General features: G+C 44.8%; 2 protein-coding genes across 11 annotated transcripts in view; one reads left to right on the top strand and one right to left on the bottom strand.

The window, feature by feature from the left end:
* Astn1 (astrotactin 1) overlaps positions 1-6,302 on the bottom strand; it is a 287,512-nt gene extending 281,210 nt beyond the window's left edge. For 2 of the 6 annotated variants that reach the window (XM_058574484.1, XM_058574487.1), the window contains exon 1: positions 5,772-6,302. In XM_058574484.1, the coding sequence (XP_058430467.1) occupies positions 5,772-6,054 (283 nt within the window). In that variant the 5' untranslated portion in view covers positions 6,055-6,302. The remainder of the gene's footprint in view (positions 1-5,771) is intronic. The other 4 variants (XM_058574483.1, XM_058574486.1, XM_058574485.1 and 1 more) reach the window with 3 other exon arrangements.
* Positions 5,440-15,557, top strand: part of Brinp2 (BMP/retinoic acid inducible neural specific 2) — a 101,227-nt gene continuing 91,109 nt past the window's right edge. Inside the window, exons 1-2 of one of the 5 annotated variants that reach the window (XM_046430236.2) lie at positions 12,113-12,430; positions 12,551-12,902. The gene's annotated coding sequence lies outside the window, so the exon portion shown is untranslated. Of the gene's footprint in view, positions 5,615-12,112; positions 12,903-15,557 lie in introns of those variants that run through there. The other 4 variants (XM_058574488.1, XM_058574489.1, XM_058574490.1 and 1 more) reach the window with 4 other exon arrangements.

Raw genomic sequence — 15,557 nt, 5'->3', positions numbered from 1 at the left:
AAAAAAAATTAAACTTGTGCTTTATTTTTCCTTCAAAAACTGCAATGACTTGAATTCAAGGCATATCAGCACATCTAGAAGGGCATGTGAAGTGTTGTAAAATTCATCACTTCTGCATTCAAAAATTCCTTTGATATAAAAATCTACATTTCTATAGAGACACTGTAAATGACGACCCTCTCAATGCTATAAATGAGTACATTCTGCTAGTGAGAGGTATGTAAGTGCTGCACCCCTACCTTCAGATTGCTACATTCATTCTAGAATGTCCTGGGTGGGGCTGCCATGCTATGCAAATTTTTTCACTGCTAATCTAGAAGGCTCAACTATAGTGGAGAGCAAAAAAGATATAAATTTCAATGTTTCCCCCAAATGGTATCTTTCCTCGGAGAGGAAGATGGGTGAAAAGCAGTTAGAGATATTTAGGCATTTTAGTTGCTTCCTGTTCGTCTAAAGCTCACCTGTAAGTAAAACAGGATGTCCAATCTTACACCTGGAAGCAATGGAACAGCTCAATCACTGCTACTCAAGCAGCTCACTGAGCTCTGGCAGTGGCTTCTAAGCACAGGACTCTCTAGCACAAAGATCAAGGGCTTTCCTACCATGAAATACCATCCCGCTGGGGATTAGAGTTTCAACATATGAATTTTTGAAAGTCACAAACATGCAGTCCCTGACAGGTATCATGTTGATTTTATAATTAGTCATTACTTTACCAGTGAGGTTTAATCTCAAATTTCATGTTTATTAGACATTTACAGTTTTTCTTGATATGAATAGGTACTTTACATCCTTTGCCACTTTTCTACCGAGTTGTTTATTTTTATTTTTGTTTTTTTTTTACTTGTAGGAGCTCTCTATATTATAAGGAGATAATACCTTGTAAAATTTTAGAGTTTGCTTTTCTTTTGAATCTTATTTCTTAACTGTACTCTTAGTAAATAAATAAGTATAATGTTTACTTTTCATTAATAAAAAAAACTTTTAAAATTCAAAGAAAAGAAAAGATCAGGGGCCTTGGACATGCATGGCCTCTGGATGGCTCTGTGATCCTACCCTCTGGTGCTCTCAGTTTGCATTTCCGGAAGGCCCTTCTCAGAAGAGCACTGAACATGTGATCTTCCTCCTGTGCACATTAGCTTATTCGTCACCTCCCTGGGTGTCACAATATACCAACAAGGAACATGGAGACATGACTACCCAAAGCTTGGTAATTATGAAATAAGAATACCCCCACTCTTCTTTTTTTATTTCTTTTTTTAATATTCTTTTAGTTGTAGATGGACACAATATCTTTATTTGTTTATTAATTTTTATGTGGTGCGGAGGATCCAACCCAGGGCCTCACACTTGAAAAGCAAGCGCTCTACCACTGAGCCACAGCCCCAGTCCCCCCCCCACTCTTCTTAAGCAAATATACCTACTGTGTGACTTACTCTTTGATAACATCACCTTCCACATTAAGACTTGTGTGAGAAATCCCTGGTTGGGCAAGGAGAGCCAAGAGGTATTTGCATAGACATCATAAGGGACTCTTTTCCCTATCCTAACCATTCCAGGACTCCTTTTATTCAACTATGAAACAAAACAATTTTTGAGAAATTTTAAGGCATATAAAACAGTAGCTAAGAGAAAGGACTCAACTTGATATTGACCTGAGTTCGAGTGATAGATCCATCATTTGCTAGCTAAGTGACCCTGAGTAATTCATTTACCCTCCCTGATCTGCTCTTTCCTCCACTGTTGGAACAGGTGGCAAGCCAGGAGTTGACACCAGATCTGTCTTCATAGCCCATGCTCTAAACCACCACACTGGACTGCTGCAGATACTTCAAACAGCACTGTGCATGTGGGAACTTACTACACCTCTGCAGACTGATTGAACAAAGCATTCCTGAAGATAAATCAATCAAAAGCTATGACTGCTAAAGCAAAACTCCCAGGCACAAGAGAAATAGCTTTCTTCACTGAGTTTCACGCATGCAAAAGCTCAATAGTTGGATATGAAACAGAAAGGTGTCCCCTTCGAATAGCAACAAGACTGACAAATACATTGTGTTCACAGCACAGAATATCTGGAGGCCCCACTTCAGGGTCACTCATTGTCTCAAAATCAAATATACCTCCAAAATAGGAGTTTCCACTGTTGTGAAAGCTGAGGTATGAAACTTCAGTTGGTGAATCTGTCAAGCCTTTAAAAACTTCTGAGAGGATACTAAGACTTAGATAGCTAAGTATTTAAAATTAGAAACCGCAGTTATTTTTCAATACTTTGGAGACTTTTTATAGCACATCTTGAAATGTGTGTTTAGATTACCCAGCTTAGAGTTGTCAGATAAGTACCATAAAGAAAAGGGTCAGACACAGTACAATTAGGATTTGTGGGAAAGATGACATTTGTGGGAAGAGATGACATTCCCTACATAAACATATTCCAATTCAAAACTATGTGTAACCCCTCTCCCCCCACCCCACCCCACCCCCAAAAAAAACCATATCCGAAAGTCACATATGTCACTTGCACCACAATTTACAAACCCACCTCAAAGAAGAGGAGACATGGTCTCCCACACACACGCCTGGGATTATCCTACAAGCGAAAGTAACAAGGCTGAGGGCCTGGACACCCACGCCTCTTCTCCAGGACCAGGCATGGTTCCCACCACTCTCCCAGCCCAGCACTCTCCACACTATGCCACAGGCATGTAAGTTCCATGCTCAGATTCATTCCCAACATGACCTCAAATCTTCACCTCTCCTAGTCCAAGCCAAATCCAGCCTTCCTTTAATTTCATTCATTTGCTTTGCATTTTAATCCATGTAAAGATCACAGAAGTGGGGTGGACTAAGACCACCTTTGGAGGGAAGGGAAGGCTTCACAGAGCGGTGACCTGAGTGCAGAGTTCAGAGGAAGAATGGATGGCCACCAGGTAAGGAAGAGACAAGGAGCCTTCTTTGCAGAGGAATTAATACATGCAAAGATTCGAAAGAGTTCTGATAGCCTTGGCAGACTTGGAGGAATATGAAGTGTGAAAAGTCAACTGTAATACAACTTTTGAGAAAAACTTTGCCTCATTGAAGTGATGGGCCTTTATCCTGGAAACAAAGGGAGGCCAAAGCTTGCTTTTGCTGTTTGTATTCATCCCCCCCCCCACCCAAAGGGGTAGCCTTTGATCAAGTTCGTGTCTTCTATGGAGACACAAACTTATTATGGAAGCATCTCCTTCCTCAGCATTCCTAGACTCCTTAACATCCATACTACACAATCATGTACCATCCAGCTCTAGCAGGCATGGGGTGTTTCCAGTGAGAGGACCTGAAGGTGGGAGCTTTTTATTTTTTTAATTTTCTTGTCTTAGTGCCTAAGAGAGCTAAGCAAGTTCATGCTCAATAAATTCCTGGGTGTGACCAATTCAGATTTCTCCAGGCATGGCGTAAGCACATGGGAGAGAGGAAGTGAAGCGCTGTAGTCACTACAGCCCTTTGTGTTGGCCATGATTGACAGGATCCAGGACCATAGGAGTTAACTTCAAAAACACCTGTCCTTGAGTCTGCCCTCCATGAACTTGGACTCTTCCCCCTTTCTGCCCAGTTTGGCTCCACCAATGAAACTGAGAGTTATCCTTGCTCCCCTTTGGAATATTGGGCCACAAGGGTTAATAGGTACCAGCATATTGCTAATTCTAGCACACCTCATTAATGAGGAGGGGAGGGGACAGTTGATGCATTTAAAAAGTGCACCTGGCCCTGAAGTGAGAGAATTGTGCTGTTGCCTATGTGCAAATGCCAACTTGCAGCTAGGTTACCATAGCAACCCAAACAGGGTGCTGCAGTGGGCAGCTTTGCACAGAAGTGCAGAAAAGCCATTCTTTAACTCTGAGCTTCGAAAGTGCCTATCGCATCCTGGTAGGCCTATCAAGATATTCAGTACCAGCATTAGGATTCTGCAAAAAAGAAAGTGGAATTTTGAATACCTGGTAGTCAAATCTCCCTCTTTCCATCCACACATGTCCTTCTTTATGCACAATAAGCACTTGCATGCAGAACCCAAAAGAACCCCTTTGGAAACACATAATTCTCCATACTCATTCTGTATATTATGATGAACAGACTGTACTTGGACATCAGCATGACTTCCACACAAAATTTACATCCTCTGACTAACCCAGCAATTGTACATGGTAATGAGTACCATATCCACAACGTTTCCATTCTCATGCAGCCCCCAGTTTTTATTATGTTATTGATGTTTTTAATGCAAAAATAAATAATCCTATCAAGAGCGTAGGTTGGGCTGAATGATTCAATGGAGGTGCACTCCAGGAACTAGAAGCCAACTTTTCAAAGGACCAGGCAATTTTTTAAATTACTTTTCCATGGGAGTTGGGAGTAAGGGTTTTCTCACCCACTTGCTAATATTTTTACTATCTCTTGTGAAGGGGGAACCAGAGCGAGACAAGAGTTTGCCATGTGGCTCTAACCTACATACGGCTGTCAGGAAGCCATGTCCCTGTGAGTAGGTAGGGCATTAAGTAGATGTGACAGTGTCCTGGAACCACCCTCTTTCTCTCTCTCTCTTTCTTTCTTTCTCCTTTTTTTTTTTCTTTCTTTCTTCCTTACCACCTTGGATCTAGAGACTGAGTTGTGGTTTGTGGTTTTCTTTGAATTCTCTCCTGGGCAAAATAAGAATATATATACAGCCTCACTAAAGAAACAGATACGCAATGGGCGCACATAGCAGGGTGAGAGACACATCTGCACATGAAGAAGTGGAGAGGTTTGGTGAACTAAGTCCTGTGAACCTGTAGTGCTTTGCAAGATGTTGAAACAGGACCTCAATAGCTTTATGACTCCATAATGATAAAGAGGGGAAATTCAAAGTGATATAGCGATTCCAGTACCTGAGGAGTGCTATGGCCTAAGAAAATGACAAGGAAGGTACTCAAAGAGACAGATGTAAACAAAGGAAAGAGGAGCCTTGTGCCAGGGGAGGTCCTTCTGTGTGGACAGGTGTCTATGCCTCTCTAAGGCAGCTCTGGGAACAAAGAAACCAATTTAATAGAGCACAGTTGGGTGATTTCTAATTTATCCAAGGAACTATGATGACACACGGAGATGTGGAGGTGGCTGAGTGAGGGGGTTGTTACATTTAGGCAAAGAGGTAGGACCTCCCAAGGATGAACACTCTAAGAAACTTGAGTATTTGGAAGGAAGGTGTCAGCAACCTGGTGGCACATAGGGCTGTCAGGGACTGAAGACTAGAGGCACAGCCGGTGCAGTTGGGCCTGCACATGCCTTACAAGGTGATGACTGAATACCTTCCTCTAAAACCCCCAGGAATGGCTGTGGGTGGCTGTGGGTGTCCAGAGGGTGTGAAGCAAGAGCTGAGCATGTGGTCAGGGAGCGAGGAGAAGGGCTTATGGGAGTTGAGCTGTGGCAGACCAGAAGTGCTGTGCGGCTGTGCTCCAGAATTAAAACCAGGAGGGGCAAGACTGAGAAAGGTTTCACTCCTGCAACCTGTTCCTTTGGGGCTGGAGGCTGAGGAGAGGCCGAGGGCCCAGCACCCAGGTCGGATCTGGGGAGAAGTCAGGTGCACCGAGGCTCTAGCCTGCAAGTGGGTGTGGAGAACGGTCCGGGAGTGGGGCGGATCCAGGGAGGTAGGAGTGGGGGAGGGGATGTCGCCGGCGAGTGGGTGTGTGGAGCGAGCCGGGGTGGGGGGTGGGGGCGCCGGTCCAGCGCCTGCGGCCGCCTCGACCTCCCCCGGGACTCACCCAGCACGAAGTAGGGCAGCTCGGTGTTCTCCAGGTCGTCCACCACGACCATTTCTCCCGGGAAGTCGTTGCGCACCGAGAAGAGGAGCTTGGGTTCGGAGGCCGAGGGGCTGTGCATGATGCTCAGGTCGTTCTCGCGCAGGAAGGGCAGCGCCGACACCGTGATGCTTTTGAGCTTGCACTCCAGCTCCTTGGATGGATCCACGTCGCCGGCGGCTGTGGCCAGCACCGCCGCCGGCCCCCAGCAGCAGGCGAGCAGGGCGCAGAGCAGGGCTAAAGCCATCTTGAGCCCCAGCCGCCTTCCTCCCAGCGCTGCGATGGTGGGGGAGGAAGCGAGCGGGGAGGGAGCGAGCGAGCGAGCGAGCGCGGGAGGCGGGGGAGGCTGGGGAGGGATGCAGAGCCGGGGAGCCTTGGTCCCCGGAACGAGGAGCCGCTGGTAGAGCGCTCGGTTCGAGCGCTGCTGTCCGGAGAGCCCGAGTTCTTTGTTTCCCGGAGCAGCTTATCTGGGAAAAGGAAAAAAGGGGGGAGAGGGCGAGAAAAAAAGGAAGGAAGGACGCTGGGAGGGAAGAGGAAGGGAGCTGAGGATTCTAGGGAATCAGGTCAGCCCCCAGCTGGCTGTCAGTGCTCCAGCCTCCTCCTCCTTTGCATCCCCCTGCACGAGCCACGCTCTTGGCTATTAACTATCTGCACCGCATTTTAAAAAATTCTTCTTTGCAATGCAAATTCTTCCCTGTCGCATTATCATCCAAATGCCTTAGGAAAGGCACACACCTTAAAGGGCGCTTCCGGGAGCAGGTGTGTGTGTGGTTGGTGGTGATGGGGTGGGGGGTTTCTTTCTAGATGCAAATCCCCTTAGTGATTTTATGCATGTAGGTTGTCCCATCCATATCTCTTTGTGCCCAATGTTAGTTGGATTTGTCCGTTGGATAAGCAAGTGCTAAGATAAATGCACACGAGTATATTTTTACTTAACATTAACTTTGCAAAGTAAAAAAAAAATGTTATATTGACAGAGATAGATGGATAGATAGAGATACACAATAAAGAATAAAGTCAATGTGTCTCATACCATTAAGCAGGAGAGCAGAACTTTCACTTTTAACTTTTGCCTCTTCCTTTCATTTCTGTCACAAATGTTATCTACAGTAACCAATAAAAAGATGATTTGGGAAATGCTATAGTTGAAAGAAGAAGCAGACTTAGACCAAAGACATGTTGCAACTTTGGTTTTAAAGGATCCAGAAAAATAGAACAGATCTGGGAGAATATGTGAGAAAAATGGAAAAGCATCCTTAACTAGTGAAAAAGCAATAAAAGAATACCCCTGAATGTGAGCCAGGTCAGTCCTAACTCATCAAGAGCAGAGCAGGGTAAATATTTAACCCCCTGCCTAAGTATTCTAAGGAATAAGAATACCACCAAAAGCCCATGAAGATCTGTCTGCAGTCGAGTTGGGCAATGTTGCCTTTTAAAGATGCCAACAGTGTGCAGAAAACAGTGGTAGAAAAATGATATTTTTGTGGTAGAAAAGGGAAATGCTGGAATGTGATGTTTAACGGAACTTTCTTACACGTGATAACCAATAACTTGTTCAAAATTCTGTCCTGCCAACATTATTTCTTCAATGCTGATTTAAATACTATGTGCTATAAAGACTGTTAAGTGGAGTTCCCACATGAGTTTAATTCATCACCCTTTTCAGAGGACCTCTACTTTATAAACAATTACATCCTCGATCTACCTGCTACAAATTTATCGACATACATAAATGTGTGTCCTTTAATAGACAAAAAAGGTGTGCATTACATTTCACAAGGTTTATCTAGTTGAATAGTTGAATAGTTCAATCTAGTTGAATCAGCCATATTTAAGGTCACATTTAAGGAGTAAAAGATCTGTTTACCATGAAAAAATAAACAAAAGTACTTCGATATAAGTTTAGTTTTTAAACTTGACATACCCCAAAATCAACCAAAGCTATATTGCCACTGAGCACTGCAAACTACTGCAAAAAAGATGAATCAGCCAATGACTTTTTAAAATTCATTCCCATCTTCATTCCTCTCCTAAGTAGAACATAGACTTCACGATTCCTTTTTTTCAACACTTTCTAGCATAAAAAAAAAATTTTAAAAGATATGAAGCATAGATAAGCAAGGTGATTTGCCATTGAATAATCAGACTAATGCCAGGAAAACACACTTCATTCTAGAATGTGAGAAATGGCATGAAACTACCAGATGATCTACTACTTCCAATCTCTCATTAATGGATAAGGAAACTAACATGTGTGAGATGCTCTAAACATCAATCTGCTAATGTGGAGCTAAGACCCCAAACAAGATTTTATGGACCACAATAATTCATTCAGCAAACACTTGAGTGCCTTCCTTATCCTGGGCATTAGTCAAAGCATGGAGGAAGAGGCTAGGGTGTTGCTCAGTGGTAGAGTGCTTGCCTCGCATGTGTGAGTCACTGGGTTTGATTCTCAACACCATATATAAATAAAATAAAGGCCCTTCAGCAACTATACACACACACACACACACACACACACATATATATTTAAAGCATGGGGGAAGTAATACCCCTCCTGCTTTTGAGTAGTATGTAATTTATTCTCATTTTGAAATCCTTTCTAACTTCCTGAAGAACCTTGAGTCATGTTAGAAAATGAAAGTGAATTATTTGGGGTTGATGTCTAGTCTTTTAAAAAATCTATACCAAGTTGGAAATAGTTGAAAATTGGTATCTCAAGCCTTTAGATGCCTTTCTGTCTATGGAACAGTCATGGGAGAAAGCTGTGTAAATAAAAAGCATATTTTCCCAGGGCACTTTATTCCTGTAACAATGGGTATAATGACATGTGGTCTCCTCTTTGAGAAAGAAACATCTAGAGATGGGGGTAGAGATTGCAGTTCACAGAGACCATATCTACAGAGTGACCCTTTGCATTTTAAATCATGCGGGCCACGTGTGTACCCATCTCAGTCATCGCCTTTATGTTGAAGCAACCTGATCTAGTGAAACCACAGACATGGGTTCAAGTCTCCATATTTGCAGGTGAGTTTGGACCATTTTTATCTTCAGTTTCTTCACCAATAAAAGGAGATCACTCGTCTCTGCCCACTTCACCAGCCACAGATAATAAATACGCAAATATTTATATTATTTGTAGCATTATAAGGTAGCAAGTCCTATTATCTCCAATCCTGACTTTTCTCCTGAAGCCCTACTTCCTATATTTAAATGGCAGTGGCTGCTGCTCCTGGAATCTTACAGAAACCTTTCATTGCTTTTCCTGCTATCAACCAATTCTATACAGGTACGAGGTTGATCTTCATGAAATCTTGTTCTCATCATGACATTCTTTTCCCTACAGGTTAAAGTTCAAACACGATGTTTGGAAATTTGAAGACTCTTCTAAATTCCACACTATTTATTCCTCTAGACGGATTGTTCACTGCACTGTTATCTCTTCCCGCGTTCTCAGTGTACTCATGCACACATGTGTTCACATGCATGCACACGTACACACACATCAAAGTAAAGCCCAGTTCCTATTTTCACTTCTTCCACGTGTTCTGTACACCTGGAATATAACACTTTTCATCCATCAGAGCATCCCATCCCCTCAGACCTATCTCCAGCCTCCCCTCCACAGGGTGACCTTCCACCTCTTCCTTTTCTCATAGCTCCACTCACTGAGCACTTAGCCACATGCATCTGCAAAAGGAGAAGGACCATGTCCAAATTGCATGTCTTGTCTCTGAATATAGTGTTTTGTATTTTGCAATATTTTATTTGGAAAATAGAAATAATAGTGCATAAATTAGGGTAGTCATAAGGAGGAAATGTGAGTATGTTTGTATGCAGAGGACCTGACACAATAGTGTTAGCTCTTTGCCATCATCACCTTATTATACTATTTGAGACAGAAAATAGAATTCAGAGTTGTCTTCACAAGATTTTCTCCAGTGTAGAAACCAACAGTCAATTAAGTGACTTACACTCATTGGTGTTTACCTACAATTAATAATGACATATGTACACACACTAAAGGATAAGTACAGGTTTGCTAATAATAGACAAAAATGGAAACAACCCATACACTCATCAATAGGAAAATGGATAAATGTCATATAATCATGCAATGGATTACTTACACAATTTTTTAATGCAATTTCATAAATTAATCTCCCTGATGTAAGGATGAGTGAAAGAAACAAGACACAGAAGAATTTACACACTAAGATTCTTGAATTATGAAATTCAAGGGCAGGTAACATTAACCTTTGGCGATGGAAGTCAGAATAATATTATCTCGGGGCCCGGGGCGGGGGGGGGGGGCGGTGAGGACTTACCAAGAAGGGTCCGTAGTGTGCTTCCTGAGATGCTGGAAATTATGTGGGTAGTGGTTACACCAATAAATATATAGGCAAACACTCATCAAACTATATTCTACCAGAATTTTCTAGTGTGATCTTACTTCATTACATTCTTGTTAAATGGTTTGGGATACCATAGGAGAAGGAAGCATAGATAAATCTTCTTTCTTGTTTTTGTGCCTTCCAACTCCACCCACTTCTGTCCTCAAAAGATCTCAGAATCTTTCATTTTCTTTTCACGGATATTGATAATCATTTGTCCAACCACTGCTCCATTTACCCACTCCATTACACTGTTTTACAAGAATGCCAAAGTCCTATGTCACCACTTGGAACAAGTTCAGTGCACCCGTACCCCTAGACATCACAGGAGTAAATGCCATAGGTTGGGCAGCAATGGATTTAGACTTTCACTGATTCACTTAGATATTTTATCCTAGAAGAAGATCACCCTTCCCTGGCATATTTTGTAACTTCAGTAAACATACCTGCAGTATGTCAGAGGAGGAAATACAGGTGAAAGTCAGGAGTGGTGAGAATGAGGGTATGCATGTGAGAGACGCTATTTCTCACCTTCCTCATTCATTCAGAACACCTATTCTAGCAGAATTTTCTACTGTGTATCTTAATACATACTCTTTAGCTAATCCAGTTGTATGCTACTTTGACACTAAACCTCTGAATTCTTATGTATGTTTTTTTCTGATTATTTACAAAATAATCTCTGGTGTTGTTCTCCATTCAAGGAAACTAAGTTGAGAGACTTCTCTCCTTTTATGACTGTATATTCTTTCCCCCACATTTCCACCATCCTCTGACTGAATCTGAATCCCCCAAATTCCTTTGCCAGTTTCAAGCCCCAGCTCCTCTGCTGAATTGGATTATTCTTCAACAAGGACTCTCCCATGCTCTTGCCCAAATGCAGTGTAGTATGCCAGTCAGTTTTGCACCTTCATTAGGACATCAAAAATACAGAATTCACACCCTTCAGTGCAAAGTTAATGTTCTCTTCCTTTACTCTCTTCTGCCCCTTCCTCTGACTCTCCCCCCTCCCACCCTCTGGCTCTTTTCCTCTCGATTCACAGGCTCAGCAGCAGCACCTGCTTCACAGAGACAAGGCTGCTCCTGTTCTGATTCCTCTAAGTTTTCCTTTAAAACCAAGTCCCTCTTCCTGACACACACTGAAGTGAAAGGGAACACACAGAAGGAAAACACCACCGGCACACCGGCAAAACAATTCTTTTTTTTTTTTTTTTAATGTCTCCCTAGAACCCTGAAGTTATTCTTTCCTTTGTCTTCACAGTCTTGGTGTGGGGGCAGGATGTTTCTTAATTTAGCTGTCCAGCATCTCTGTTTCTCTCTCTAGCCATCTTGAGGGGTTCCTGCTATCTTTTGCCATTCTCTCCGTGTGTGTGTGTGTGTGTGTGTGTGTGTGTGTGTCTTTACTATTTCTCACTTGGGGGCTCACTTCTAATTAAGTAACTCAGGAAGCTGAAATACACAAAACAACCAAATGAAACCCGAGATTAGAAGGAAAATGGGTCCCCATCTCTGGGAGTTCTGGTTAAGCAAGCAAACAAAATGGGCTGGGACAAATGATGATTATAACTCGGGAAGATTAGGAGAAAATGTAATTAGCTCCCCAGCTATTTCTTGTTTCGCAGCCTTCTTAGACTATCCAAACTTGATCCCCACCCCAGCCCCAGACCCAGCCGTTGAATTTATCTGAGGCTTCCTTTATCGGTGCCAAAAAGTCCCTGCTGCAAAACCGGGAGGGTTAACCCCGAGCCGTACCCCAGGCTGCCAGCAAACCAGAGGAGCTAGCCTCTGGGGCTCAGAGCCCGCCCCTGCCAGGCCGCCCAGCCAATGGGCACCTGTGGGGAGTGTGTCGCTGCGTCCTATTGGCTGCCGACCTACATGCAGAAGAAAAAAAGAGAGAGGCAGGCCAGGCAGCATTGTTATCTTAAGACACTCATCTGGTGTCTGAGTCTGCAGGTGACACTGCCTAGGTACGGAGCGCGGGCTGGGAGCGGGGACGCGCCGGGCTGCAGCCCTGGGATGGAATCCGCCCGCCTCGCCAGCTGTTCGCGGCTCCTTGGGCAGCGCCTCCGCTGAGCTCGGAGGACCGGGAGAGCGCTTGCCCAGGGCTATGCACCTGCGGGGCGCTCCGAGGGCGCCGGTAGGTCTGCAGGCAGCCAGGGAAGCAGTGGAGCCGGAGGAAAGATCTTTGCCCAGGTCTAAGGCTCTGATTCTGGATGACAGAGAGGGCGGGTGAGTCTTTTTAGAGTTGGAAAGAAGGCAAGACCTTGGATCTTTCTCGGTAGAGGGACAGGTGACTCCCCCAGCTGGGTTTTCCACTTTCCTCACCTCTCCCACCCCGCTTGTCCCCAGCCCAGCTCCAAAGCCTCACTTCAAAGATGCTTTGGGCGACTGGGATCCTTGCTGCTCAGCGGGAAGGCAGCAGGCAAGTGGTCTAGCGGCGGCGGCGGCAGCGGCGGCAACAGCAAAGCGAAGAGCAAGAGAATTTGAAAAGAGACATCCGCTCCCTCTCACACGCTGAGGGGGAGGCATTCGCGTTTCCCCAAACGAGACGGAGCCACAAGAAATCATGAAGTAAAAACTTTGGAGAGCTGCCACTAGAGATGTTGCACGAAAATCTGGAATCTTTTAGGAGTCTCCTCCCAGTCGTTGGAGATTTGGGGAGCAGCTGATACTGCAAGGAGGGCTCTTGCAAAGATTCAAGGTAACAGTGCAGGGATTTCGCGATTTTTCTCTATCTCCTCTTCATTGCCCTTTTGGTGTATGCATTGGTGAGGGATCGGCTTGCCCTCCTATAACCCTCGTGCCCTGGCGCCTGACAGTTGTAGGCAGAGGGGGTGATGATTCCGCGTCTCCTAGTTTTATCTTGTGGAGCTGAGCAGTGGACTTGAGGGGATAGCTGGAGATCGCTCTGATTTTGTCTCCTGGTGTTGCATGGCTGTCACACGGCTTGGGCACTCTGCCTGACCTATATTGCTTTTGCTTGGTTTAAGTCCTCAAAGTTAGTTCAACTCCCATTAGCTTCAGAAAATCCAATCGGGCTGCATAATTGCAGAAGATGACGAGGGCTTTTGCCTGCTGTGCAGATGCTGAACTGAACTGTATGAGGTTCACTATATTTGGGGAAGACCCTAAGGCACCGAGATCCTAATGCACAGTACATCTGTTTCCACATGTTCCTAGAGCCCTGTAGCATTTCTTTAGAGGCTAGTCGCTCTCCCATGCACTTCAACTAGGGGAGGGGAGTTCCAAAGAGTGAATCCTCTAGGGTGCAAATAGTGTCTCCAGGGTGGGGGTAGAAGCCCCATTGATTGAGTTGAGCAGGGCAGAGCACTGGAGACACTAGGGGAGAATATTCCTGTGCAAAAAGGGAGATGTGCTGGTATCATCAAGCAGATATCTCTCCCTGTTTCTGTGATCATCTGGGTATACAGCCCAACACTGCCTGTAGCATGTGTGTGTGTGTGTGTGTGTGTGCACGCGCGCGCACGCGCTTGTGTTCACAGCTATCTGTAGGAAGCTGGCTACCCACAGGAGAAGCAAGCATGCACAGTGCCGAACCCAGCCACGGGTGCCCAGAGTGTTCCTGCCTACTAGGAGAATGAACTTGTGAGCTGCTATTCTAGCCCAGAGGAGTTTTCTCCTCCCCAAGCAGTTCCTCTTCATGGTACATATTTATCCAGGGTATATAGACCTAAGCCAAATATTAACTAAAAATCAAGCTAATGCACTGTAACGTGATTGAACAGACCCCTCTGTAAAGAACGGTGTGTGTGCTCTTCCTAGCCTTGGGAACAGGGTGCCCTGAGTAGGAGCAAATGTTTTGTTATAAGGATAATGATTATAAAAGGCCATGCTTGTAGCCAGGCAATCTGGGCCTTATCCAACAGGCACAATGATATGTCAGCACAGACCAATCACAATCAGAAAGCTAAAACATATATTGTAAGTCAATTATTTCTGCCCCTGTCCTTCTCCAGTGGTGTGCATGTTGAAGTGACTCTCTGATCGTGCTCACTGGAAGACATGCAATGCCAGTATTAACCAAGCAGCTGAAATATTTTACCAGATCCCCTGGGGGGCAGTCTGATGACCTCAGGCAACAGCAGAGGGTGCTGAAGTTTGTGTTTCTGTCTTGACTTCACACAGTTGTATGTATGTTGTTTGTTTAAGGCACAACTCCAAAGTTCCCTTTCCCCTGCCGCCAATAAGTTGCTGTGCAGCACAGAGGGCATGACCAAGCAATGCTGCCCCAGTGATCCTGTGCTGTCTGTACCATAGCTGCATCTGCTCTGGGAAAAGATGCATGCTTTGCTTCTTTGAGGAGGGATGTGATGTGAAAAGATGCAGCTCATGGGTACTGAGGAATGTTGGAAGACCAGGAAGCAAATGTCAGACCATAGTCTTCCCTGCTGGAGAGCAGCTGGCTCCAAAGGTCTGACAGCGGGCTGCAGCCAGGGAGAAGACAGAAACATTCTTGACTCTTGCTTCCCTCTACTCACCCAAAATGGAGCTGGCTCCCCCCACCCCCAAAGGAGTGGTGTGTGCTGCAGTATGGGCATAAGAAAGGAGGTGAGGAGGAAATGGCTAGGGAGGGCAGGAGGTTCCTGCTCTGCTACATTGGTCTTGTCTCAAGGATGGGAATCATCTTCTGTCCATGGCCCTCAAGATCCTTTTCTGGGTGTTACTTTCTGGCCTCCTGACAGGTTGTTTACTGAGTGAGGCCAGAGGGCACAGAGTGTCCCTGCGTCATCAGCTCCTCCAGATCCCCTTTCCCAAGGCACAGGCTAGCCCCTGGGGAGAATCGCATAAGTGAGATCCCCTCTGAGAGGGTGCTCCAAAATCCCTCTCCAGCTCACAAACAAGAGGTAATCTGGAGGGACTGGAGACATCTGCATGGGCACTTTCTGCTGACTGAGATGCTTAGTGTTGAGGTTTTCTGGTTAGTGTTTATCAGAACCCTGTGCAGTGTGCTTTTGGTGATTCGACTCTTTCTTTTGGAAAATAAGACCCTGTATACATTTTATAAAGGCATCCTTTTCCGAAGGGCAGGGAGCATTTTACAGAGCTCCTGTAATTCATACTCACGTGGCTTATTGTCTTGTTTATGTCTGGTTAGTCTAAGAAGGAGAACTAGAATGATTTTAGCCTTCTTCTTGGAAAAGGAAGGGGAAAGAACCTCAAAAAAGAGGACCACTTTAGTTTGGGTCACACAGCAATTAAGGGAAATCATGGAATGAGATCTGAGTCTTATTGCTCCTAAACCAACCCAACCTCCATCAGCTTCAGGAAGATTTTGGTCTTAGTAGTTGCTGTCTGATTCGGTTGTTTTTTTGTACTTTTCAAGCGTGGGAAGATG

The sequence above is a fragment of the Marmota monax genome, unplaced genomic scaffold, assembly GCF_021218885.2.
Source record: "Marmota monax isolate L192 unplaced genomic scaffold, Marmota_monax_Labrador192_F-V1.1 WCK01_AAM20220418_F8-fsc00055, whole genome shotgun sequence".
Classification (NCBI taxonomy): Eukaryota; Metazoa; Chordata; class Mammalia; order Rodentia; family Sciuridae; genus Marmota; species Marmota monax.
This window is presented reverse-complemented; position numbering and strand designations above follow the sequence as displayed.